Below are 27,105 nucleotides of genomic sequence, written 5' to 3' on the forward strand. Positions count from 1 at the left end.
ATAGCCACACCTATCTTTTCACAAATCTCTTTATCGCCAACAACCTCACAGCTAGCCTCCACTACGGCTGCTGGAAACCCCCCTCCTCCACACGCAGCTCCACAAGATGCGGTGCATGATCCGACATCATGATCGCCAAGTTCTCTGTCCCAAACACCACCGCCAACAACATTTGGTCAATCCAGGAATATTCCCGATGTACATGAGAAAAAAACAAATTCCTTCATTCGCGGCCTACCAAACTGCCATAGATCCACATCCATTCCATAAACCCCAATAATTCCCTCGCCACTGCCGACAGCTTTGAGGACTTGGGACACGCCCGATCCAGCCTGGGATCAAGAACAGTATTTTAATCCGCCCCCATAATCAACCAGTAGCGTGTCAAGGTCCGGAACATTTGCCAGCATCCTCTTCATAAAATCTACATAATCACAGATGGGGGCATAGATGTTCACCAACACCACGGGCTCCCTCCAGCCTCCCGCTCACTATCACATACCTGCCCCCGGATAACCCACAATGCTGCAAGCTGAAAAGGCCACCCTCTTACTAATCAGCACCGTAAACCCTAGTCTTCATATCTAACCCTGAATGAAACACATGTCCAACCCAGGCTTTCCTCAATCTCATCTGATCTGCAACCCTCAGATGCGTCTCCTGCATAAACACATCTGCTTTCAAACTATAAGTGGGTGGCGAAAACACGGGACCTCTTGATCAGCCCACTTAGTCACTTAAAATTCCAAGAGACCAGTCTCGTCAGAGGACTCCACAACACCCCTTCCCCTCCCTGATCAGCCATATCCACGTTTCAATGGACTCCTCCAAGCCCATGTCCTGCCACCTCCCGGGTCCTCTCAAGGTGGTTGCTGCCATCCCTTCCTAGCCAACTGCTCCACAAGAACAACTTCAACGTCAACAACTCACCCTCACCCCCCCCCAACACCTCACCCATACCAAGCAAAAAAAGTCCCTCCTCTCCAGGCCCACCATCCCTATCTGATCTCCTTCTGTCCACGGCTCTTCTCCCTCAACTTTGCTTCCATTAACGAGCCTACCTGCTAGCAGGATGACCCCCATCAGAGGTAAAAGACCAACTTCCTCTGTACCAAAGCACCCTGCCACACTTCTTGCCCCATCCAATCCCTGCGCCACAAAATCCCCCCACCCCCTCATTACCCAACAAGCCCCACAAATGTTTATATCGCAAACATCACTACCCCCAGCGGGAGGCAAAAAAGATACAAAACTCTACTTTTACACAATGAACTATACAGAGAGGATAGTATAAACAAACCAAACATAACAACCTATGCAAAAACATACAGTTTCCAACCTTACAGATTATAACACCTCCCGTCCGTGATGCAGTGAACCCAACCAATATCCAATATTCTCAAACCTCCCCAAATCCATGGTCCCTTAAGAAGTTGCTTGCCTCCTCGTGTGTCGAAGTAATGCTCCTGTCCCTCATATGTGACCCACAGACGAGAGGGTACAACATCCCAAACCGCACCTTGTTCCTGAATAGGACCGATTTGATCCTATTAAACATGTCCCGCCACTTGGCTAGTTTCGTTCCCAACTCTTAGTAGATACGGACCATGTGGCCTTCCCAAATGCACTCACGTGTCTCCTTCAACCACTTCAAAATCCTCCCCTTGTCTAGATGCAGCTTCACGACAATCGCCCTCAGCAGCTCTCCTGCTTTCAGCTTCCTCCTCAATGTTCTGTGTGCTCGATACACTTCAGGAAGTCGGTCAAGACTCCCTCCCCCACCAAGATCTCAAACATCTTGGCCACATACTTCGTGGCCTGCATTCCCTCGATCCCTTCAGGGAGCTCCACAATTCTCAGGTTCAGCCCCTCGAATGGTTCTCGACATTCTCCCCCAACTTTTTCTGACCATCCACAATTATCAATGAGGCAATGCGATCCTCATGGTCAGACACAGTCTCCTTCACCTTCTTGATCGGCACATTCGGCACCTCCAGCTTCTGCTCCACTCTCTTCAAGGCAGTCCAAATCCTCTGAAGCCCTCGGCCAGCAGGAATTCCACCAACTGTTCCGTTGACCACTGTGTGGGCAATGGTGCCACAGGTCCCTCTGCCATATTTTCCCCTGCTGCGCCACGCAAGTCCTCCTGGTCCTAACGGTGCCCCTTATTCGTTGCACTCCTCGTTTGGTAACATTATCCACTGAATAAGAATAACTTAGTCTTTGATATTCCCATGTTTTCCACCTGCAAGAGCTCCGCAATACGGGCATAAAGAGCCAAAGATTCCGACCTGTGGCAGGAGCCAACTTACGTGAGACCACCACTCCATGGCCGCCACCGGAAGACCCTGCCTCTCCATTTTTGTTGATTGGTGTACAAGGACATCAAGATGCCTTTGAACATCCATACTTTCCAATGAATCACCATTCAAATAATACTTGTCTTTTCTGTTTTCCACACCAAATTGTATAATGTTACATTTAGCTGCATTGTACTGCATTGCCATATGTTTTCCCACTCACTCAACTTGTCAAAATCATCTTGAAGGCTCCTTGCATCTGCCTTACAACTCACAATTCTGCCCAGCTTTGTGTTGTCAGCAAACTTGAAAATGTTACATTTGGTTCCCTCATCCAGGTCATTTAATATATCGTGAATAGATGGGGCCCAAGCACTGATCCCTGTGGTATCCCACTTGTCACTGCCTGCCGCTCGGAAAAAGACCCATTTATTCATACTCTGAGTGTAAAGAAGTTTGAAAGGGAATGGGTGAAAAGAAAACTAGGCGGATAGTGCAGGAGTCCCCTGTGGTCCCGTTCACAAATTGGTTTCCCATTTTGGATACCAGTTGGTTCCTCGGAGTGCAAATTAGAGCCAAGTTTGTGGCACCACAGGCAGATCTGCTGTATAGGAGGGATAAAGTAGGGGAGAAGAACAGTAGTTAGGGGAACAGACAGGCATTTCCGTGACCATAGATGTGACTCCAGGATGGTATGTGGCCTCCCTGGTGTCAGGGTCAAGGATGTCATTGAGTGGCTGCAGGGTATTCTTCTGGGGGAGGGTGATCAGTGAGAGGCTGGATCCACGTTGGTAGGTAGAAAGGGGATGAAGTCATGAAATCTAGGAAGGCGATTGAAAAAGAGGACCTTCAAAGCAGTATCTCAGGATTAATCCCAATCCCAGTGTCATAGCCAGCAAGTACTTACGGGGTGGGAACAATTAACCTCCAAGAGAACCTTGCAGAATACAAGCCTCTCTGGTAAGGGGGGGGGTCTCTAAACAATCTATAGTTGGATGATATATAAAGCCGGCCAGTAGGCACCTGCAAGGCAGATCCAGATGGAATCTACCGTGTGATGTATACAAGTAACTGTAAATAAACTACGTTTTTTTTTAACTACTCAGTGTGGGCTTCTTCATAGCCTTATAAAACCCACAAACAAGTGAATATAGAAATAGAAGAATGAGCGATTAAACTTGCAGCTGTAAAGCTGGCATAGGAGGGAGGACACCAGATTTCTGAGACACGGGACAGGTTCTGGGTATAGTGGGACCTGCACAAGCCAGCAATCTACACCTGAACAGAACTGGGATGAAAATCCTCACAGGGAGATTTGTTAATGCTCTTGAGGAGGGGGCCTGGGGTGCCTAAAATTAGATTGGCACAGGGATGGGAACCCAAGGGCAAATTCAGAGCAAGGAAAGAGATGGAGAATTAGTGAGTGACTCTGAAAGATAGAAGCAGCAAAGTTTAATAAACGTACAGCACAGGTATTTGGCAGTGTAACAAGCTATATATGCAAATACAAGGAGCATAATGAATAAAGCCGTTGAGCTGTGGGCACTGTTAGACACATGGTAGCATTGTATCATCGCTATAATGGAAACTTGGCTTGAGGGGTAAAAATAACATGCCTGGATATAGAATTTTCAGGCAGTATAGAGAAGGAGTGAATAAAAATGGGGATGTCGCATTATTGGTCAAAGAATCAAATACAGCTGTGAGGAGAGATGATACACTGAATGAAACAATAAATGAGGTCATATGGGTTGAGCTCAGAATTTAAAAATGGAGCAGGCATAATGCTTGGACTGTACAATAAACCCCCAAATTGTGGAAGGGAGTTAGAAGACCAAATATGTAGAAATAGGTAACAGATTTCAGACTGCTCAAACAATAGGGCAGCAATCTTTGGGGACTTCAACAGCCCTAATATCAATTGGAATGCGAATAGTGTGAAGGGCACAGAGGGCGCAAAATTCTTGAACTGCAAATCCTGCAAATTCAGATTGCTGCCTTCGTGGCTGTGGATTACAGAGTGCAAATAGTTGTACGATGTCAAAGTTGTGCAGCAATCGGTCCTCTAACAAAGGGGTGTCAAGAAATGGCAGTGGCACCATGGAATGAAAATCTGCTGTGCTCTCTCTGGAAGGCAGCATTTGTCCTCCCACCTTGACACTCCAGTGGTGTATTTGTCACTGCCTATCAGTTACCCAAACTGCTGCCACCCAGGCTGAGATGCTGCAATCTGCAGTGAGGCACAGAGCTGTTTGATGTCATCCTCCAAGGTAATTCGCAGTTACTGAAAGTCATCATCCTATATGGTTAACAGTCAGGTGGAGTATCTTTAGTTACAGGAAAATATAGATGGGATGGTCAAAATGGGCAGAAAAGTGGCTGATGGAATTTAACTTGGAAAAGTGTGAGGTGATGCACTTTGGAAGGAGTAATGGGGCAAGGAAGTATTCGATGACTGGCATAACACTGGGAAGTTCAGAGGAACAAAGGGACCTTTTTCGGCGGGAATTCAGCTGTTGGAGTGGGCGGAGCTTACAAAGTCAAGCGGTGAGTATTTAAACTAGCTGCTTCGCAGATTCGATATTTTCGGCGGGAATTCAGCTGTTGGAGTGGGCGGAGCTACAGAGTTGAGCGGTGAGTATTTAAACCAGCTGCTTAAACAGGGCCTTTGGGGATAAATTGAAGAGTGACATCACAGCAAAGCAGTGACCTGATTGGCTGGTAAGGAAAGTGCTTTAATTAGCAGTAGCTGGGAGAAATTTAACTCTTCGTGTGTTGGTATGTATTGTGAGTGGTAAGTAAAGTCTTTATTCCTGTCACTTATTCATTATTTGATATAATATTTGTAATCAGTTAAGGTAAAGTGTAAAAATGGCAGGAGATCCCAGACCCGTGTTATGCTCCTCGTGCTCAATGTGGGAGTTCAGGGACGCGGCCAATGCCCCTGACTCCTTCATGTGCAGGAAGTGTGTCCAGCTGCAGCTCCTTTTAGACCGCATGACAGCTCTGGAGCTGCTGATGAATACTGTTTTGGATACTGTTGGGAGAGGTGACTCACCAGGGGAAGGCAGTAGTAGTCAGGTTCATGGCACCGTGGCTGGCTCTGCTGCACAGAAGGGTGGGTAAAGACTGGCAGGACTATAGTCATAGGGGATTCAATCGTAAGGGGAGTAGACAGGCGTTTCTGTGGCCATAAATGAGACTCCCAAATGATATGTGCCTCCCGGGTGCACGGGTCAGGGATGTCTCAGATCGGCTGCAGGACATACTGAAGGGGGAGGGTGAACAGCCAGTTGTAGTGGTGCATATAGGCACCAACGATATAGGTAAAAAACGGGAAGAGATCCTACAATCAGAATTTAGGAAGCTAGTAGATAAGTTAAAAAGTAGGACCTCAAAAGGTAGTAATCTCAGGATTGCTACCAGTGCCACGAGACAGGCAGAGTAGCAATTCAAGAATAGTCAGAATGAATACGTGGCTTGAGAGATGGTTGCAGGAGGAAGGGGTTCTGAATTTTGGGACATTGGAACCGGTTCTGGGGGGTGGTGGGACCATTACAAATCGGATGGTCTACGCCTGGGCAGGACTGGAACCAATGTCCTAGGGGGTGCTTTTGCTAACACTGTTGGGGAGATTTTAAACTAATGTGGCAGGGTTAGGAAGTTAGAGGTCAGTAAAGAAGCAGCAACTAAAGCCAGTAAGGTACTAGATAATAAACTAATTGTGACTAAGGGGAAGAGTAGACAGGGAAGAGATGATGAATGCAAAGGGACAGGTGGTCTGAGGTGCATTTGTTTTAATGCGAGAAGTGTATCAGGTAAGGCAGATGAATTTAGGGCTTGGATTAGTACCTGAGAATATGATGTTTTAAAAAAATTTTTGATTACCCAATTATTTTTTCCAATTAAGGGGCAATTTTACCATGGCCAATCCACCTACTATGCACATTTTTGGGTTGTGGGGGCGAAACCCACGCAGACACGGGGAGAATGTGCAAACTCCACACGGACAGTGACCCAGAGCCGGGATCGAACCTGGGATCTCAGCGCCATGAAGCGGTTGTGCTAACCACTAGGCCCCCGTGCTGCCCGGGAATATGATATTATTGGTATTACTGAGACTTGGTTGAGGGAAGGGCAAGATTGGCAACTAAATATCCCAGGTACAGATGCTTCAGGAGAGGGAGGTAAAAGTGGTGGAGGAGTTGCATTACTGGTCAGAGATGATATCACAGCTGTGATTAAGGAGGGCACTATGGAGGATTTGAGCACTGAGGCAATATGTGTAGAGCTAAGAAATAGGAAGGGTGCAGTAACATTGTTGGGACTTTACTACAGGCTTCCCAAAAGCGAGCGTGAAGTAGAGGTGCAAATATACAGACAGATTATAGAAAAATTTCGGAGCAATAGGGTGGTCGTGATGGGAGATTTAACTTCCCCAACATTGAATGGGACTCGTGTAGTGTTGGAGGCATAGATGGAGCAGAATTTGTAAAGAGCATCCAGGAGAGTTTTTTAGAGCAGTATGTAAATAGTCCAACTCGGGGGGACTTCCATTGGCGGCTATGTAAGTCGCACATTTGGTGGTCTGAATTTAAGACCTTTTTCCCTTACTTTTTTGAACTTTTGAGCGCTCTAGATCTGAATCCATACAGAGTTGTATGGACTTAAGGAGCAGAAGGGAGCGAAAACAGGCGAAGAAGGGGCTGAACAAAGGTGATGTGGAAGCTCAAGTGGGAGGAATGATGGCCGATGAACGGACCACGAAAAGGACGGTCCAGACAGCACTGGACAACATGCTGCAGGTCATGAAAGAGAGCCGCAGCACTGAAGCGGGATAATTTGGAACCGCTCCAGAAAGCGGTTGCAGCGACTTGACCAGAGGCTGGATGCTCAGGATAAGAAGGACCAGGCACTGGAGAAGACAGTGGAAGAGCAGGCTGATTTCCAAACAGTAGCGGACGTGGAAATTAGTAAGTTGAAGGAGCAGCAATCAAGGCTGCTGGACAAGCTGGAGGACCAGGAAAACAGGTCTCGCCGGCAGAATCTGAGAATCATTGGGCTCCCGGAGGGGGCCGAGGGAGTGGATGCCACGGCATATGTGGCAGACATGCTGCAGAAGCTGGTGGGGGATGAATGCTTCCCGCGTCCGTTGGAGCTGGGCAGGGCACACAGAGTGCAGGCGAGGCAGCCACGAAGTGGGGGTGGGGGGAGGGGGGGGTGGTGGTGGGGGGCTGGGGCGATAGTGGTCAGGTTCCATAGGTTCGTGAACAAGGAGCGGGTTCTACAGTGGGCCAAGAGCACGAGGAGCTGCTCATGGAACAACAGTGTCCTGCGCATCTACCAGGATCTGAGCCAGGAGGTGGCCAGGAGGGCAGCCTACAGACAAATTAAAGAGATTCTGTTTAAAAAGGTCAAGTTCGGGCTACTTTTCCCGGCGCGGCTTTGGGTCACATACCGGGAACAGCAACATTATTTTGACGACCCGGAAGAAGCGATGGACTTCGCTAAGGGGCATGGACTGGTGCCGAACTGAGGACCCATGGATGCAAGATAGAGTGTACTAAGGGATGTCTGCAGTTGTTCACAGATTGCCCTTCGCGTTAGCGATGTCGTTCGGCATGCTCTTTTACTTAAAACTGGGGGTGTTCTTGTGTTTGTGTTTGCCTGTTTGAAAGTTTTAAAGTTAAAGCCAAAGTGATAGTTTAAAGTTTAAGTTGTTGGGTGCTGGGGGGCTGTTCGGGTTCCTTTGCTTTTTGTTCTTCTGGGAATGTTGCTTTGTTCTTTGTTTGTTTTCTCTCTGTCTCGGTCCCAGAGCGATTGTTCCAACAGGGCTGTTCTGGGGAGGTGGTGTTGATGGGCGGGGGGAGGGGAGCGGGGAGACAATAGGTGTGAGACATGGTGGCGCCGGAGTTGAGAGCCACCAGGCTAGCTGCTTTGAGCTAGTCAACGGGAGCGAGGTGGGGGGTGTGTATGCAGCCAGTATATGGCAGGGGTTAGGTTACAAGGGGTTGTTGCTGGGGGGGGGGTTATCTGCTGACGAGGGAGGGAACTGAACCAGGTAACAGGGAAGGGGTCGGGGGTGGGAGCTGCGAAGAGGTGGACCAAGGGAGGCGCGGCACATGGGCAGGGGGTGGGCCCAAGAAGGGGGATGCCTGATCGGCGTGGGGGGGGGGGAGCAGGGTGCCCTTCAACTAGGCTGATCACCTGGAACGTTAGAGGATTAAACGGGCCGGTCAAGAGGACATGTATGTTCACGTACTTACGCGCTCTGAAGGCGGATCTAATGTTGCTGCAGGAGACGCATTTGAAAGTGGCGGACCAGATTAGATTACGGAAGGGTTGGGTTAGCCAGATCTTCCATTCTGGGCTTGACGCTAAGATTAGAGGGGTCGCGATCATAATTAACAAATGGTGTAATTTTGAGGCGGACACCACAGTTGCAGATGGGGGTGGTAGATTTCTCATGGTCCGGGGCAAGCTTGAGGGGGGGGGGTGAAGGTGGCCCTAGTGAATGTTTACGCTCCGAACTGGGATGATGTAGATTTCATCAAAAGGTGCTGGGGAAATTCCCCGACTTGGATTCGCACAAGTTGATTTTGGGTGGGGACATTAATACAGTCCTCGACCCCGACCTGGACCGGTCGTGCTCCAGAACGGGCAGGGTCCCGGCAATGGCAAGAGAACTGAGAGGGTTCATGGAACAAATGGGGGGGGGGGGGGGGGGGGGACCCCTGGAGAATCCGCCGGCTGGTGGGGAAGGAGTTCTCGTTCTATTCACATGTTCACAAGGTTTATTCTCGTATTGACTTCTTTATTATGAGTAGGGACTTTTTGGAGGGGGTGAGGGATACAGAATACTCGGCGACCGCTATTTCGGACCATGCTCCACATTGGGTTGACCTGCTGGTCTGCAAAGTAAGTCACCAGTGCCCACAATGGAGGTTAGAGGTGGGATTGTTGGCAGAGGAGAGGGTGTGTGAGAGAGTGGGGAAATGCATGCAGGACTACCTGCAGGTCAGCGATACAGGGGAAGTCTCAGCAGCGGTGCTCTGGGAGGCGCTGAAGGCGGTGGTGAGAGGGGAACTGATCTCAATCCGAGCCCATAGGGACAGAACGGATAGGGCAGAGATGGACAGACTGGTGCAGGAGATGACACGGACGGATAGGGAGTATGCGGACTCCCCGAGGGCAGAGCTACTTAGGGATCGACGGAGACTGCAGGCGGAGCTGGGAGCGCTATCCACTGGGAAGGCCATAGAGCAACTCAGAAAGGCCAGGGACGCGGTGTACGAGTATGGGGAGAAAGCCAGCAGAATGCTTGCACAGCAACTTAGGAAGAGGGAGGCGGCCAGAGAGATAGGGACGGTAGTGGACGGGGCAGGGAACCGGGTGGGAGACCCGGCAGGACTGAACAGGGTATTCAGGGACTTTTACAGTAAGCTGTATACCTCGGGGAGAGTACAGACGGTGAAGATGACAATCCTCCTGAGATTCCTGTTTATTTTTCAGTGTCTCCCTATTTTCATTCCGCGGTCCTTCTTTAAAAGAATCAATAAAATCATCCTGGGATTTGTTTGGACGGGGAAGTCGGTCTGGTCCCCAATATGTGGCAACCACCGATTTGTCCCGGCAAGTAAAGAGGGGGATGCTGGAACGGAACCGTAGTGAGGGGGGGCTGGTGTTGCCGAACCTCAGCAACTACTACTGGGCGGCTAACATAGCATGATAAGGAATTGGATGGTGGGTATGGGGTCGGTTTGGGAGTGGGTGAGGCTGCTTCGTAAAGGGGCACCAGCTTGGCAGCCCTGGTCACGGCTCCCCTGCCGCTCCCGCAGGTACTCCACCAGCCTTATAGTGGTGGCGGCTTTGCGGATTTGGGGCCAATGGAGGAAGCATGCGGGGGAAATGGGAGCGTCGGTCTGGTCCCCAATATGTGGCAAACACCGATTTGTCCCGGGAAAGATGGATGGGGGGTTTGAGCGTGGTGGAGGGCGTGGGTGGGAAGGATGGGCGACTTGTTCTTGGAAGGGAGCTTCGCGAACATGAGGGCACTGGAGGAGAAATTCGGGCTGACGAGGGGGAATGACTTTCGGTATTTGCAGGTGTGGGATTTCGTACGTAGGCAGGTCACGTCCTTTCCACGCCTTCCACCAAGGGGGATCCAGGACAGGGTAATTTCCAGGGGTGAGGTAGGAGAGGGGAGTCTCAGATATTATAAGGAGCTTATGGGAGCGGAGGACACAGGGACCGACGAACTGAAACTTAAGTGGGAGGAGGAGCTTGGTGGGGAGTTGGAGGGAGGCGTATGGGCAGACGCTCTGAGGAGGGTAAATGCAACTGTAGCAGGTGCCAGGCTCGGCCTTATTCAGTTCAAGGTGGTTCACCGTGCCCACATGACGGTGGCCCGAATGAGCAAATTCTTTGGGCTGGAGGACAAGTGTGCTAGATGTAGGGGAGGACCAGCGAACCATGTCCACATGTTCTGGGTGTGTCCAAAACTCAGGGGATACAGGCAGGGATTTGCAGACATCATATCCCGGGTACTGAAAACAAGGGTGGCAATGAGTCCAGAGGTGGCGATTTTTGGGGTGTCGGAAGACCCGTGAGTACAGGAGGGGATAGAGGCCGACGTTGTGGCCTTTGCTTCCCTGATAGCCCGGCGACAAATACTGTTGGCCTGGAGGGACTCAAAGCCCCCAAGGACCGAAGTATGGCTGTCTGACATGGCAAGCTTTCTCGGCTTGGAAAAAATCAAGTTCGCCTTACAAGGATCACTATCGGGGTTCACCCGGAGGTGGCAACCATTCATCGACTTCTTCGCGGGGAACAAATCGTCAGCGGCGGTGGGGGGGGGTAGAATAGTGTAGAGTAGGGGGGAAGAATAGGCGGGTCTATCTGCGAGAGTGGTATTGTTATTTGCAGTAATTGTTTTTTGTAATTGGTATCTGCACACTAATGTATATTGTTACTGTTTACAATGCCAAAAATACCTCAATAAAATTGTCTGTTTAAAAAAAAAATAGTCCAACTCGAGGAGGGGCCATACTGGACCTGGTATTGGGGAATGATCCCGGCCAGGTGGTTGAAGTTTCAGTCGGTGATTACTTTGGAAATAGCGATCACAATTCCGTAAATTTTAGAATACTCATGGACAAAGATGAGAGTGGTCCGAAAGGAAGAGTGCTAAATTGGGGAAGGCCAAGTATAACAAATTTGGCAGGAGCTAGAGAATATGGATTGGGAGCAGCTGTTTAAGGGTAAACCCACATTTGAAATGTGGGAGTCTTTTAAGGAAAGGTTGATTAGAGTGCAGGACAGACTTGTCCCTGTGAAAATGAAGGATAGAAATCGCAAGATTAGGGAACCATGGATGACAGGTGGAATTGTGAGACTAGCTAAAATGAAAAAGGAAGCATACATAAGATCTTGGTGATTTAAAACAGATGAAGCTTTGGAGGAATATCGGGAAAGTAGGACAAATCTCAAATGCGCAATAAAGAGGGCTAAAAGGGGGGTCATGAAATATCTTTGGATAACAGGGTAAGGAAAATCCCAAAGCCTTTTATTCGTATATAGGAGCAAGAGGGTAACTAGAGAAAAAATTGGCCCACTCAAAGACAAAAGAGGGAATTTATGCGTGGAGTCAAAGGAAATGGGTGAGATTCTTAATGAGTACTTTGCATCGGCATTCACCGAGGAGAGGGACATGACTGATGTTGAGGTTAGCGATGCATGTTTAAATACTCTAGGTCAAGTCGGCATAAGGAAGGGGGAAGTTTTGGGTATTCTAAAAGGCATTAAGGTGGACAAGTCCCCAGGTCCGGATTAGATCTATCCCAGGTTACTGGAGGGAAGCGAGGGACGAAATAGCTGGGGCCTTAACAGATACCTTTGTAGCATCCTTGAGCACGGGTGAGGTCCCGGAGGACTGGAGAATTGCTAATGTTGTCCCCTTGTTTAAGAAGGGTAGCAGGGATAATCCAGGGGATTATAGACCTGTGAGCTTGACGTCAGTGGTAGGCAAACTGTTGGGAGAAGATACTGAGGGATCGGATCTATTCACATTTGGAAGAAATGTGCAGGGAAGGTCATATCTTACAAGCCTAATAGAATTCTTTGAGGAAGTGACAAAGTTAATTGATGAGGGAAGGGATGTAGATGTCATATACATGGACTTCAGTAAGGCGTTTGATACAGTTTCCCATGGGAGGTTGATGGAAAAAGTGAAGTTGCATGGGGTTCAGGGTGTACTAGCTAGATGGATAAAGAACTGGCTGGGCAACAGGAGACAGAGACAGTGGTGGAAGGGAGTGTCTCAAAATGGAGGAAGGTGACTAGTGGTGTTCCACAGAGATCCGTGCTTGGACCACTATTATTTATGATATACATAAATGATCTGGACGAAGGTATAGGTGGTCTGATTAGCAAGTTTGCAGATGATACTAAGATTGGGGGAGTTGCAGATAGCGAGGGGGACTGTCAGAGAATACAACAAAATATAGATACAGGGCCGGCTCAAGGAACCGGCAACTCGGGCTGTCGCCTGGGGCGCCACGTGCTCGGGGGCGCCAGAGACTCGGGTCCCGTGCATGCGCAGTTGGGCCGGTGCCAACCAGCGCATGCGCGGTGGCCGCCCGCCCCCAGGGCGGCCCCCCGGCTCGGTCCGCCCCCCCCCGCTCGGTGCCCCGCCCTCGGGTCCGCCCCCTCGCCCCGCCCTCGGGTCCGCCCCCCCGCCCCGCCCTCGGGTCCGCCCCCCCGCCCCGCCCTCGGGTCCGCCCCTCCTCGGCCCCGCCCCCCCCTCGGGTCCGCCCGCCCCCCGCGTCCGCCCGCCCCCCGCGTCCGCCCCGCCCCCCGCGTGTGTCCGCCCCCCTGCCCCGCCCTCGGGTCCGCCCCCCCGCCCCGCCCTCGGGTCCACCCCCCCGCCCTCGGGTCCGCCCCCCCGCCCCGCCCTCGGGTCCGCCCCCCCGCCCCGCCCTCGGGTCCGCCCCCCCCGCCCCGCCCTCGGGTCCGCCCCTCCTCGGCCCCGCCCCCCCCTCGGGTCCACCCGCCCCCCCGCGTCCGCCCCCCACGTCCGCCCGCCCCCCGCGTGTGTCCGCCCCCCCCGCCCCCCCCTCGGGTCCCCCCCCGCCCCCCCCTCGGGTCCCCCCCCGCCCCCCCCTCGGGTCCGCCCCCCCGCCCCCCCTCGGGTCTGCCCCCCCCGCGCCCCGCCCCCCCCGGCCCCGCCCCCCCCCCAAGGGCGCCGAAATTCAGCTTGCCCGGGGCGCCAGCAACCCTAGAGCCGGCGCTGTATAGATAGATTGGAGAGTTAGGCAGAGAAATGGCAGATGGAGTTCAATCCAGGCAAATGCAAGGTGATGCATTTTGGAAGATCCAATTCAAGAGCAGACTATACAGTCAATGGAAGAGTCCTGGGGAAAATTGATGTACAGAGAGATCTGGGAGTACAGGTCCATTGTACCCTGAAGGTGGCAACGTAGGTCGATAGAGTGGTCAAGAAGGCATACAGCATGCTTGCCTTCATCGGACGGGGTATTGAGTACAAGAGTCAGCAGGTCATGTTACAGTTGTATAGGACTTTGGTTAGGCCACATTTGGAATACTGCGTGCAGTTCTGGTCGCCACATTACCAGAAGGATGTGGGTGCTTTAGAGAGGGTGCAGAGGAGGTTCACCAGGATGTTGCCTGGTATGGAGGGTGCTAGCTATGAAGAAAGGTTAAGTAGATTAGGATTGTTTTTGTTGGAAAGATGGAGCTTGAGAGGGCACCTGATTGAGGTCTACAAAATTATGAGAGGTATGGACAGGGTGGATAGCAACAAGCTTCTTCCAAGAGTGGGGGTGTCAATTACAAGGGGTCACAATTTCAAGGTGAGAGGGGGAAAGTTTAAGGGAGATGTGTGTGGAAAGTTTTTTACTCAGAGGGTGGTGGGTGCCTGGAATGCTTTGCCAGCGGAGGTGGTAGAGATGGACACAATAGCGTAATTTAAGATGCATCTAGACAGATGTATGAATGGACGGGGAACAGAGGGAAGTAGATCCTTGGAAAATAGGTGACAGCTTTAGATAAAGGATATGGATCGGCGCAGGCTGGGAGGGCCAAAGGGCCTGTTCCTGTGCTGTAATTTTCTTTGTTCTTTGGTGTGTTTATCCATAGATCTCTGAAAGCAGAAGGGCAGGTTAATAGAGTGGTGAAAAAGGCTTAAGGGACACTTGCCTTTATCAATCGAGGCATAGATTACAAAAGTAGGGAGGTCATGTTGGAGCTGTATAGAACTTTGGTGAGACCCCACCTGGAGTATTGTTTGCAATTCTGGTGGCCACATTATAGGAAGGATGTGATTTCACTGGAGGGGGTGCAAAGGCGATTCACCAGGATGTTGCCTGGGATGGAACAGTATGAAGAGAGGTTGGGTAAACTTGAGTTGTTTTCGCTGGAGCAGCGAAGAGTGAGGGATGACCTGATTGAGGTGTACAAGATTATGAGGGACACGGACAGGGTGAATAGGGAGCAGCTGTCCCCTTAGTTGAAGGGTCAGTTACAACAGGACAGAAGTTCAAGGCTGGAGGTTTAGGGGGAATTTGAGGGAATATTTACCGAGAGAGTGGTAATGGTCTGGAATGCACTGCCTGGGAGGGTGGTAGAGGCAGGTTGCCTCACATCCTTTAAAAAGTATCTGGATGAGCACTTGGCACATCATAATATTCAAGGCTGTGGGCCAAGGGCTGGCAAATGAGATTAGGCAGGCAGGTCAGGTGTTTTTCATGTGTCGGTGCAGACTCGATGGGCCAAAGGGCGTCTTCTGTGCTGTATTATTCTGTGATTCTGTGATACCACTGCCATGTGCAGCACTGCATAGATTGGTCGGACAGATAAAGGCACACAGAAGTCAGGTATGAAGGGGATGCAAGTGGGTGATTAGCTGACTTTGCAATATGGAATGACTTGGCTTAGCAATTTGCTTTGGAATGTTTTTCTTGTGTTAGCTTTTATTTTTGCATTGTGACTCAGTGAATGTTGTAATGATTATTGACAGAGGGAATGTATTGGATAGTTCTTCATAGACATCATGGTGAAAATAGATTGTCTAGGCTGCTACAGGCAGAAAACGATGGTGAGTTTCAAAACTGGCTCTGCTAAGTATTTCAGGACTCCTCCAGAGATGTTTCACAATGTAAACATTGAGCTGAATTTTGCAGTTGGCATATCAATACCAACATCAGGGTAAATTCTGTTTTAGTAACTCAAAAGAGTGACAAAGCATCAAACATAACATTCCAAAGGCAGCCAATTGAGAAGATGCCTCCTGTAGCCCCATCTAATTAAAGGTACAGGGCTGGATTCCAACATTAGGAGGTCCAATCAATACGGCTTGTGGAGATGGCAGTTATCCGTTTCAGTGTGGATGATGTCTGTCCATCTGTGGGAGTGCAATGGCACACTAGAGGCATCTTCAGTATAAGGAAAGCAATTGACATTGAAGCATTAGTGGATACCCCTTTGTAATTACTACCAGAAAATAAACGTGAACGCTCAAATGAGTTGCAGCTTAGATCTTCTACATGAAGCCAAATTCGTCCTGTTGCTGGGCTCCTGACACAGTTTCGGAGCTTGTGCACATTGCACACTAACTGATTTCATATTCTGCCTGCAATTGGCAATTATTACAAGCCACAATTGGCTTCCCACAGCTGTTGAGTGGGTTGCTATCAAATCCATTAGTCAGCCTCCAGAAAGAGCTCAGAGGTGGAAACCTGATAGGAACCCGATTTGGCAAGCAACTTTACAAATGTCCTTGTGTTCCTGGACTCCAAAGTGCGTCTGCAGGCCTGGGAAAATTCCAGCCACTGTTTTAGGACTGCTCCAACTAACTTTTTGCAGTTGACAATCCCTTTAAATAGCAGTGAGAGTCCTATCTACTGCTGAACATGTATTCACTCAAGGTTAAAAGAGGGTGTTAGCTGGAACGTGGAGCTCAAAATAGCAGTACTGACATCATATCAGCGTTCGATGCTGACTTCCGTCATGATCTGTCTGCTCCTTATACTTCCAGCACTGTTCATTATGCATGTCAATGCCCTCACCAATATGGCATCTGCTGGGACTCATCCCGAAAGTGCGTGCATGCACACTTGATGACCAAATGGCATTCATTGCACCCAAACAATGGGCACTACCAATGCACCAAAAATTTAAATGCCAAACATGCGTGTTTGCAGATTTTCTAACCATATATTTTGTTGAAACAAATTTATTGCAGTTACCGTATATACTCGCGTAACATGCGACTTTTGAGCACCTAATTTGAAGCCTAAATTTCGGGGGTTGCATGATACACGAGATACAAAAATTGCGGGTGTGAAGTGCTGGCCAAGATAAGTCAAATAGCATCCAGTAGTCAATGAAACTGTTATACAGGTATTTATTTTTGAACATAATGAAATCTAAAACAGGAATACATAGGTTAATTAACATTTATTAAAATTAAAACATCATTAAAACAAGCTAATGCAGGTAAACTAAAATCCTTCGAATTCGCTTTCATTGTCATCGTCATCGTCAAATAAAGCTTGGAATTCTTCTTCATCGAGGCAGTCGTTATACTGATCATCTTCCAGGTCTTCAATATTTTCATCCTCTTCTCCTACATCTTTGAATAAAGCATCATCTTCACTTCCATCCAAAGCATTTGCTATTCCACATTTTCTAAATGCTTTAACGATCAAATCGCCATCTATCCCAGCCCATGCCTCTTTTACCCGCAAACACAATAGAGCCAAATCCAGAGCCTTCATATTCCCTCCCTTCGTAAATGATTTCTCTCCTTCCATCATCCAGTCATTCCATTTCTTCCTTAGATTGTCTTTAAATGGGGCTGGTTTAGCTCGCCAGGCTAAACCGCTGGCTTTTAAAGCAGACCAAGCAGGCCAGCAGCACGGTTCGATTCCCGTACCAGCCTCCCCGGACAGGCGCCGGAATGTGGCGACTAGGGGCTTTTCACAGTAACTTCATTGAAGTCTACTCGTGACAATAAGCGATTTTCATTTCAATGGCTTATTGATGGATACGTCAAGTGGCTGAACGACGCTAGTCAAGCCAGCTGGAACGATCGCTATATCGGTGTTCGCTTCGCGAACAGCTTTCACAACGGCATCCACTCGATGTGACCTAAACATATCCCAAACAAGTAAACTTTTTTGGCGTAGTAAACCACCTGCTCTTGATTCCCAAACTCTCTTCAGCCAAATAATGCAGCCATTATCGTTCATCCAACCTTTTTCATGGACATGGACAATGATACCACTTGGAAATTTTAGCTTGGGCATTAATTTCCGTTTGAAGATGACCATTGGAGGAAGTTTCGTCCCATCTGCCATACACGTTAGTACAACCGTAAAATGTGTCTTTTCATGCCCTGTAGTTTTGATAAAGATACTTTTTTCGCCGACTTTATTAACGGTTGAGTTTGATGGCATACCAAAATTCACGGGTGTCTCATCCATGTTTCCAATGCACGATAAATTATAGCTGTTAGCTTTGCGATGTTTGATAACAAGTCTATGAAAACTTATCACTTTTTCTTCTAATTCTTTTGGGAGTCTCTGTGCAATTTTTGTTTTTCTTCTTAACACAAAGTCATGTCTTTTCATGAACCGCGTACACCATCCGGGACTTGCAGTAAACTCACGAATGCCCATGTTTCTAGTTTCTCGTAAAGCATAAAGTCTTATTTTAGATCGTGTTATTATGTAACCATTTTCCCGATTTTCGGACACCCACTTTGAGACTTCATCTTCTAACTGCGGCCAATGACATTTCGACCCGCGATTTGCGCATTTATAGGAAGGACTTCCCATCAATTGTTCTTTTTGCTTTCTCCAGTTTCGGACACAGCTTTCTCCGACACCAAACAGGTTTCCAGCTTTAACATTGTTGCTTTGTTCCGCTTCGGCAACAACTTGCAGTTTCCATTTGGCTGTATATTTCTTCGCTGATCTTTTCTCCATTTTTGCTAAGGGTCGATTGTGTCACCTGTTAGTTACCGTGACTGTTTATTATCGGGTTTAGTTCCGTGATTAGAAACAGCAAAACAGCGGTTTCTCATTCGGCAGTTTTAGGCAGAAAGCTTACCTGAGTGTTAGCTGTCATGTCAAAAAAGTAACTCGCATGATACATGAGGTATACCATAAAAGCATGTTTTTGGGCCGAAAATGTAGGAGTCGCATGATACGCGAGTTCGAAGGTTACGTGAGTATATACGGTATTTTCAAATATATACAGAACAGAAACGAGCAAACAACAGCAACATGTAAACCATACACAATCAACACTATTCCCCCATACCTCCCCCTCTTTTTACACTCAGCCCCCCCCAAAACCCACAAAACCCAAATAAAACACACAAAACACCTGCTGATGTGTTAATGTCCCTTAAGGAACATCTGCCATCTGGTGGAGAACCCTTCCTCCTCCCCTCTGATGGCAAACTGATTTTTTTCAAGGTGGAGGAACTCTGCCAGGTCACTCACCCATGCCCCCACTTTTGACAGTTCCAGTCCTGCCAGCACAGCAAGATCCGCCTCCAGGCTATCAGGGAGGCAAAGGCTATCACGTCAGCCTCTCTCCAGCCTGCGCAACCGGATCCTCCGACACCCCAAATATCGGCATTCATGGGCTCAGTGCCACCTCCACTCCCAAAATCTTTGAATTAGTTTGCAAGCTCTTTCCAAAACCCCTACAACCTCGGAGATCCCACAAACATATGGACATAGTTTGCCGGACTCCATGCACACTGCCCACACCTATCTTCCACCACTGGAAAACAACGGCTCATCCTGGACCCCCATCATGTGAGTCCTATGCACAACTTTAAACTGTATGAGACTCAGTCTTGCACACGACTCTGCAGTGTCTTATTCCACACCCCAGCTTGCATCGCACCTCCCAACTCCTCCTCCCACTTGCGCTGGACCTTATCCACCAGTGCGCCCTCCCTCTTCATCAGCTCCCCATATATTTGACACCTTGCTCTCGCCTATCTCATCTTCAGACAGCAGCTTGTCCTGTAGCGCAGGAGGTGGCAGCTGCAGAAACAAACCAAACGCCTTCCTAAAGAAGTCCCTTACCTGCAGGTACCTGAACCCATTTCTCTTTGGCAGCAAGTACCTCAAGCTCCTCCAATTCTGCAAACTTATCTCCATAAACCGGTCCCAAAAATACTCTATTCCCAGGGCAAAGAGCAAAGCGGGCACCCCTGCCTCATCCCCTGGTGCAACACAAAATACTCTGAATTGACACTATTGATCTGCACACTTTCCTTAGGTGACCTATACAGCAAATACGACAAACCCCTGCCCAAACTTGAATCGCCCCAACACCTCGAATAAGTAAGGCCACTCCAACACTGTCAAATGCCTTCTCCATAGTCACAACCGCCTCCACCTCCTGACCCGTCAAGGCATCATCATCGTATTCAATAGCCTCCGAACATTGGCCAATGGCTGTCACCCCTTCACGAACCCTGTCTGGTCCTCCCCTATTACTCCCGGCACACAATTCTCTATCCGCATCGCCAGCACCTTCGCCAATGGCTTTGCATCCACATTTAACAATAACATCAAGCGGTGTGACTCACACTGCCCCAGGTCTCTGTCTTTCTTTAAAATGAGCGAGATGGATGCCTGATACTGCATGGGGGAAGCTTGCCCCTCCCCACCGACTCATTGAACATCTCCACTAACAGGAGCCCCAGTTCCGAGCCAAATCTTTTATAAAACTCCACTGGAAACACATCTGGGCCTGGGTTCTTCCCTGACTACATTGCCCCCACACAATCCCTCAGTCCAATTGGGGCCCCCAGTTCCTGCACCCTCGCCTGAACCACCATCGGGAACTCCAGCCCATCCAGAAGGCGCCACATGCTCTCATCCCCCGCCTGGGGCTCCGAACTGTACAATTTCCAATAAAATGGTTCAAACACCCAATTTACCTCCCCTGGCTCCATTACCAGTCTGCCCCCTCATTCCTCATCCACCCAATCTCCCTTGCCGCCGGTCCTCATGGTCCACCACCGACTCTTCTACTTTTTGGAGTGATGCACTATGTGTCTCCAACCTCTGTACCTCTCTCTCAATGGCTGCCCAAATTAGGTCTGCCACCTTAGCGAGGTCTTCTGATGCCTCCTGCCTTTGCTGCAAAACTTGGCTGTCAAAAGCTCCACCAACCGTTCTGTGGACCACCAGCGGACAACAATGACATCTGCTATCTTTCCTTCTGTCACACTTCGCGAAAGCTCTTGGTCTGACTGTTGCCTGTTTACAGTTGCACTCCTTGTTTGATAGAGCTGAGACATGCCGACCCAAAGGAGAATCCTTAGCTCTGTCTGTTCATGTACTTCTTACCAGCAAACACCCGAGTGAACAGATAACAAGGACCAAACAATTCCGCCTCCAGCAGGAGCCACCAAATGTGAAACCACTCACTCCATCACCGCCACAGGAAGTATATATGATTTTTTACACAGTCCACAATAATATGAAGTATTTTGGAGAAAAACTATGGAAACTCAATTTAATAATTAGGGCAATGTCTCATCTTGAAAAAAAGATTACTTGTTTTCTTTTAAGTTCATATAAATGCCCAAAGCGTTACAAATAATCGTACCAAATAACCAGCAACTAAGTTCTGAATAGACAATAAAGGAAGAGAAGGAATAAAAGACTCTTTACCTGAAGGTTCATAGAATTCATAACACGATGGATGAATTGATAGTACAAATAGAAATAAAGGAGTATATATGGTAGCCATTACAGAGATGTGATTGCAAGTAACTGAATATTCAAGAGTATTCGACATTTCGGAAGGACAGGGAGAAAGGAAAAGGAGGTAGAGTACCTCTTGTTAATAAAGGATGAGATCAATACAACAGTGAGAAATTATCTTGGTTCATAACATCAAGATGTAGAAACTGCTTGTGTCTTAAATTTAAATAAAGGCAATTACAAGGTTTGAAGAAAGAGTTGGCTAAAACGGACTAGATAAATCGGTGAGACAAGAAGTGGCTCTCAACAAAAATATATTCCATTAAGGAAGAAAGTCTACCAGAAGTGCACAGTCCATGTTTAACTTGGGAAGTTAAGATTGCCATCCAAATGAAAGAAATGGGGATGGACTCTCTGCTGCCAGTAGCGGAGTTCCCGATCTGGAGGAGTATCGAGCCCAGGCTAAAAACAGGATTGCTGCCGGGTGCCGATCCTGTTCTGATGCTCCGGTCCCCCACTGACAGCGGCAGCGAGCTGCATGTCCCGCGCCGGCAGAAGGATGCAAATGAGTCAATTGCGCCAATTGGTATCCAATTAACGGGCTGAAAGACTAATTCTGTAGGCCCCCCGTGATGCTCCCCGCCTCTCAGCCAGAATTCATATGGGCATGGATTTGTGCAGGTATTTTCAAGCATTGCCCTGATGGTGGTGGGTCTTGCAGTGAGTCAAGGGGCTTTGAGCACAACATAGGTGCCCCACAAAGTCCTTTGGATGGCCTCCATAACAAAAATCCTGAACCCCAAGCCCTCTCCATCAGACCCCCAACAGAGACATCCCATCAGATCCCCCCCCCCCCCCCCCCCCCCCCACCCCATCAGAGCCTGAAAGCTTAAGAGCAGTCCAGGCAGTAGGGTGAAAAATTACCACCATCACACATCAAAACTAGCCAAGTGTTTTGTGGCCCTCTTTTTCACAGCAGGAAGCACTTAACGTTTTGATGTGGTGAGGGGCCGTCAATCATAGCAAGAGTATTTCTAAACATTATGGTTAGCATCAAAGCAGGGTAATGGAGATGGACTCAAGCATGAATGGAAAATCTAGCCCATGGTGTGCAGTGCTGTAAAGATTAGTATTAAGCCAGAGGTTTGGAAAGTTTTAGTAAACAGCGACGAATGACCAAAAAAAGGAGGGGCAAAATTGGAGTATGAGAGAAAATTAGCAAGAAATATTAAACAGACAGAAAATTGTCAGCAAATACATTAAAAGGAAAAGAGAAGCTAAAGTGTTCATTGTCTCCACAGACGGGGAGACTGAGGAATTAATAATGGGAAATGGGGAAAAGAAACATGTACTTTCTATCTGTCTTCATAGTAGGAGTCAGAAAAAGCACCAAAGAATAGTAGAAAGTCAAGGGGCAAAAGGGAGGAAGGAACTTAAAACAATGACTATCACGAGTGAAGAATTAATAGGAAAGCTAATGGGATTTAAAGCTGGCAAGAACCCTGGCGTTGATAGCATGCATCCTAGGCATTTAAATAAAGTGACTGCAGAGTTGGTGGATGCATTGGTTGTAATCTTCCAAAATTCTCTAGATTCTGTAATAGTCCTTGACCACTGACGCACAGTGGCAGCAATGTGTACCACCTACAAGAACTCGCCAGCAACTCACCACTCTCCTTCGACAGCACCTTCCATACCCACAACCTCTCCCACCTAGAAAGATGTGGGCACACCACCACCTGCAAGTTTCCCCTCCAAGCTATGCACCATCCTAACTTGCAAATATATCACTGTCCCTTCACTGTTGGAACAAAGTTCTGGCACTCCCTTGCTAACAACACTGTGGGTGTGCCTCCATCAGAACAGAAGTTCAAGAAAGTGGCTTACCATCACCTTTGCAAGGGCAAATAGGCAATAAATGGTCACTTAGAACAAGACCATCCAATCAGCTGCCCTCTGTTCACTGCACACCGGTCCAGACTTCCTCAAAAGATATCCCCTGCCTCAGTTCTGAGCTCACATAGACCCCCCTTATTCTTAAAAACTGTGTCCCCTAGTTCTAGTCTCTCCCAAAGAGGAAATATCCTCTCAGCATCCATCCTGTCAATTCTTATTTGGATCTTTGGGCGTGATCCAATGGCCATGTTGTGCCCGAAAGTCAGCTCGCCGCGGCAGTGTGGCTGATGAAAGCCGGGAGACCCCGCTCCCAGGATCTATCCAGCTCGCTAAGCCTCACAAAATCCACCACGATCATTTTTTGTGAAATCTGCATATCAGACCGAGACAGTTGGTCTCACTCTAATGTACAGGTTCCCGAGGTATATGAGGATTTGGGATTCATCCCCTTCACCTCGGACACCTCGGGCGAGCGCCGTTCAGCAGTGGTCCCCACAAACGGGGCACTCATGGGGATCTCCCAGGAGATTGGAGGTTCCCAGCTGCATGTCCTTAGGGTAGGGTGGGTCCCTGGCATTGCTGGTGCCACCTGAACACCCTGGTAGTGCTATCCTGGCGCCGTGAGAATGCAACCTGGGTGCCAACCTGGCAATGTAAAGGTGCCCATGTGGCATTACTAGCTGACATGGGCAACACCAAGGTGTCAGGCTGGCACTGTCAAGGAAGGGCAGACCGGGGCTCAGCCGCACGTTCCCCACTGAGGCCCCCTATACAACTCGAGACGTGTTGTATAGCCATGTGTTTCTCGGCATTGTGAGCGCAGGGAAACACGTGGCTAAACGCGCTCGCCTTGGAACGTTTTTCCCATTTAGTTGAATCGGGCCCTGTATGTTTCAATAAGATCATCTCTACTCCAAAACTCCAATGGTTGCAGACCCAACATGTCCAACCTCTCCTCATAAGACAACCTCTTTATCCCAGGACTCAGTCGAGTGAACTTCCTCTAAAACTGCATCTAATGCAACAATATCCTTTCTTAAATAAGGAAACTAAAAATATACACTGTACTCCTGATGTGGTTTTATCAGTGCCCTGTACAACTGTAGCAAAACTCCATAATTTTATGTTCAATTTCTTGCAATAAATAATGTAGCATTTGCCTTCCTAATCACTTGCTGTATCTGCATACTAACTTCTTGCAAATCATGTCCCAGGACACCCAAATCCTTCTGTACCTCAGAGTTCTGTAATCTCTCTCCATTTAAATAAGATGCTGCTTTTCTATTCTTCCTGCCAAAGTGGACAAGTTCACATTTTCCCACATATACTCCATTTGCCAATTTTTTGCCTATTCACTTAACCTATCTCTATCCCGTTGCACAGTCCTTATGTCCCCTTCACAAATTACTCTCCGATCTAACTTTGTGCAATCAACAAATTTAGTAATGATTAAGTACTGTTGCCTCACAACATCAGGGACGTGGGTTCAATTCCGGCAATGGGTGACTATCTATGTGGAATTTGCACATTCTCCTCGTGTCTGCGTGGGTTTCCTCCGGGTGCTCCAGTTTCCTCCCACTATCCACAGATGTGCAGGTTAGGCGGACTGGCCATGCTAAATTGCCCCTTTGTGTCCAAAAGGTTAGGTGGGGTTACTGGGATGGGGTGGAGGCATGGGCTTAAGTAGGGTACTCTTTTCAAGGGCCGATGCAGACTCAATGGGCCAAATGGCCTCATTCTGCACTGTAAATTCTATACTTCTTTGTGCAGGTAGTATGGGGTTACGGGATAGAGCGGGGGAGTGGGCCTAGGTGGGGTGCTCTTTCAGAAGGTCGTTGCAGACTTGATGGACCCAATGGCGTCTTTCTGCACTGTAATGGTTCTTTGGTTCATACAACTGGTCTTTCATGCAAACCATCTATAAAGGTTGTAAATAGTTGAGGCCCCAGCACTGATCCCTGTGGCACCCCACTGGCCACATCTTGCCAACCTGAAAATCTGGGTGCACAATAGCAGTGGTTAGCACTGTTGCTTCACAGCTCTAGGGTCCCAAGTTCGATTCCCGGCTTGGGTCACTGTCTGTGCGGAGTCTGCACGTAATTCCCGTGTCTGCGTGGGTTTCCTCCGGCTGCTCCGGTTTCCTCTCACAAGTCCTGAAAAATGTGCTGATAGGTCATTTGGACATTCTGAATTCTCCCTCTTGTGTACCCGAACAGGCACCGGAATGTGGCGACTAGGGGCTTTTCAGAGTAACTTCATTGCAGTGTTAATGTAAGTTTACTTGTGACAAACAACGATTATTATTATTATAACAAATGCTCTCTCAGAGATTACCTTGCCCTTTGAATCCACCTCTTGTTCCCTTAGCTCTGATCACTAAATTCCCTTCCTGGTGCCCTTTTTACCTAATATTGTTATGTTTCTACTTCTTTAGATGTTGTCTTTCTCTCTTTTAAATCTGCCAACACTGGAGCCCTCCTCAAAAAGAACCCAGACTCCACCATCCTTGCAAACTCATCTCCAACTTACTTTTCCTCTCCAAAGTCTTTGATATTGTTCCCTCCCAAATCTGTTACCATCCTGCCTGGAACTCCATGTTTCAATCACGCTCATCTGGTCTCCACCACGCAATAGTGAAAAACAGTTCGGAACAAATTCATAAAAGATATCTATGTGATTCTGGCAAAGGAATTCCCTCTCAAACCTCTCTGACGCACTACCTCTCTTTTTTTTTCCCTTCAAGATGTTTCTAAAAACCTACCTCTTTGGACAAGCTTTTGGCAATCTGCCCCAATATTGTATTATGCAAGTGGAGGAATTGAGGATGCTGGCATCAGCATTAGTTTCCACATATGTGATATGTTTTGAGTGATATAGCTAAGGGGGGAAGCATGTACATGGGAAATAGTAGGGGGCTAAGGAAATATCCAAGAGAAACACCAGAGGTAATAGCAGGATGAGAAAGCATTGCAGATGTTTTATTGGCAACACAGGTTAATAAAGTAATTTTTTTTAAAACTATCACTCGGGTTTATTTCTAGAAGAACAGAATGAAAAGTAGAGATGTTATTCTAAGCTTGTACAGAACCCAGGTGATAGCACATTTGGAGTTCTATGTATTGTTCTGCTTACGATATAGGACACAGAAGGTGTAAAAAAGACTTACAAGAATTATACCAGAACTGAGAGATTAAAACTATCGGGAAAGGATTAACAGGCTGGATTCCTTTTAACTTTGTAAGAGAAGGGAAAATAGAAGTCTTCAACTTTTGAAAGCTTTTGATTTAGTCAAAGAGAATGCTCCCATTTGCAGTGAAGAGCAAAAACAGAGGCAATCAACATTAGATAATCCAATAGGGAATTCAGGAGAAACTTCTATACTCAGATTGGTGAGAATGTAGAACCTGCTACCACAGGGAGTGATTGAGTTGAACAGTATAGGTGAAATTAGAGGTAAACTAGATAAGCATATGAGGTAAAAGGGAATAGAGGGTTAAGCTACAATAATGAGGAATATTGGGAGATGGTGCAAACGGAGCATAAATGTAAATATAGACTGATTGTGCTGAATGGTCTGCTTCTCTGCTATATTATGTAATTCTATGTGGAGTGAAAGTGGGAAAATAACAAAGCAGCCTGAGGAAAGAATTTTTAAAAAATGTATTTACATCTGTTCTTACCTGAAAGTATGTGTTTCAGGTGCACCATCTGTGAATTCCTTAGTAATTGTTGAACATTTTTGGTCTTACATCCCTGAATTCCATTTGCTTGAGCCACTGTTGGTATTCTAACATTTTTGTCATTTCTTCTCAACTCAGAGGAAAAAACTGCAAATGAAAGGAAACAGGTCTTTGTGGCTAAGAATCCAGACACAGCATTCATGATACAGAGGAGTATGGATATTGATAATCTCCTTCACTTTGATGATGAAATACTTTAAAATCACAGAATTGTTACAGCGCAGAGGTAGGCCAGTCAGTCCATTGTACCTGCAACGGCTCTCCAAATGGGCAATTTCCTTGGTGTCATTCTCCTGTCTTTTCCTCATAATCTTGCACATTCCTCCTTTTCAGAAAACAGTCTAATTCCCTTTTGAATGCTTCAATTGAGCCTGCCTCCACCACACTAAAAGGCAGCGAATTCCAAGC

General features: G+C 47.9%; 1 protein-coding gene across 4 annotated transcripts in view; it reads right to left on the reverse strand.

The window, feature by feature from the left end:
• The window catches only part of LOC119972615, a 296,819-nt gene that overhangs the window by 47,711 nt on the left and 222,003 nt on the right, over window positions 1-27,105 (reverse strand). For 2 of the 4 annotated variants that reach the window (XM_038809605.1, XM_038809606.1), the window contains exon 6: window positions 26,638-26,784. The exons of 1 other annotated variant lie outside the window; for it this stretch is intronic. In XM_038809605.1, the coding sequence (XP_038665533.1) occupies window positions 26,638-26,784 (147 nt within the window). Of the gene's footprint in view, window positions 1-26,637; window positions 26,785-27,105 lie in introns of those variants that run through there. One more of the 4 variants, XM_038809607.1, reaches the window with a different exon arrangement.

The sequence above is a fragment of the Scyliorhinus canicula genome, chromosome 10 (genome assembly GCF_902713615.1).
Source record: "Scyliorhinus canicula chromosome 10, sScyCan1.1, whole genome shotgun sequence".
In the NCBI taxonomy this organism is placed as follows: domain Eukaryota; kingdom Metazoa; phylum Chordata; class Chondrichthyes; order Carcharhiniformes; family Scyliorhinidae; genus Scyliorhinus; species Scyliorhinus canicula.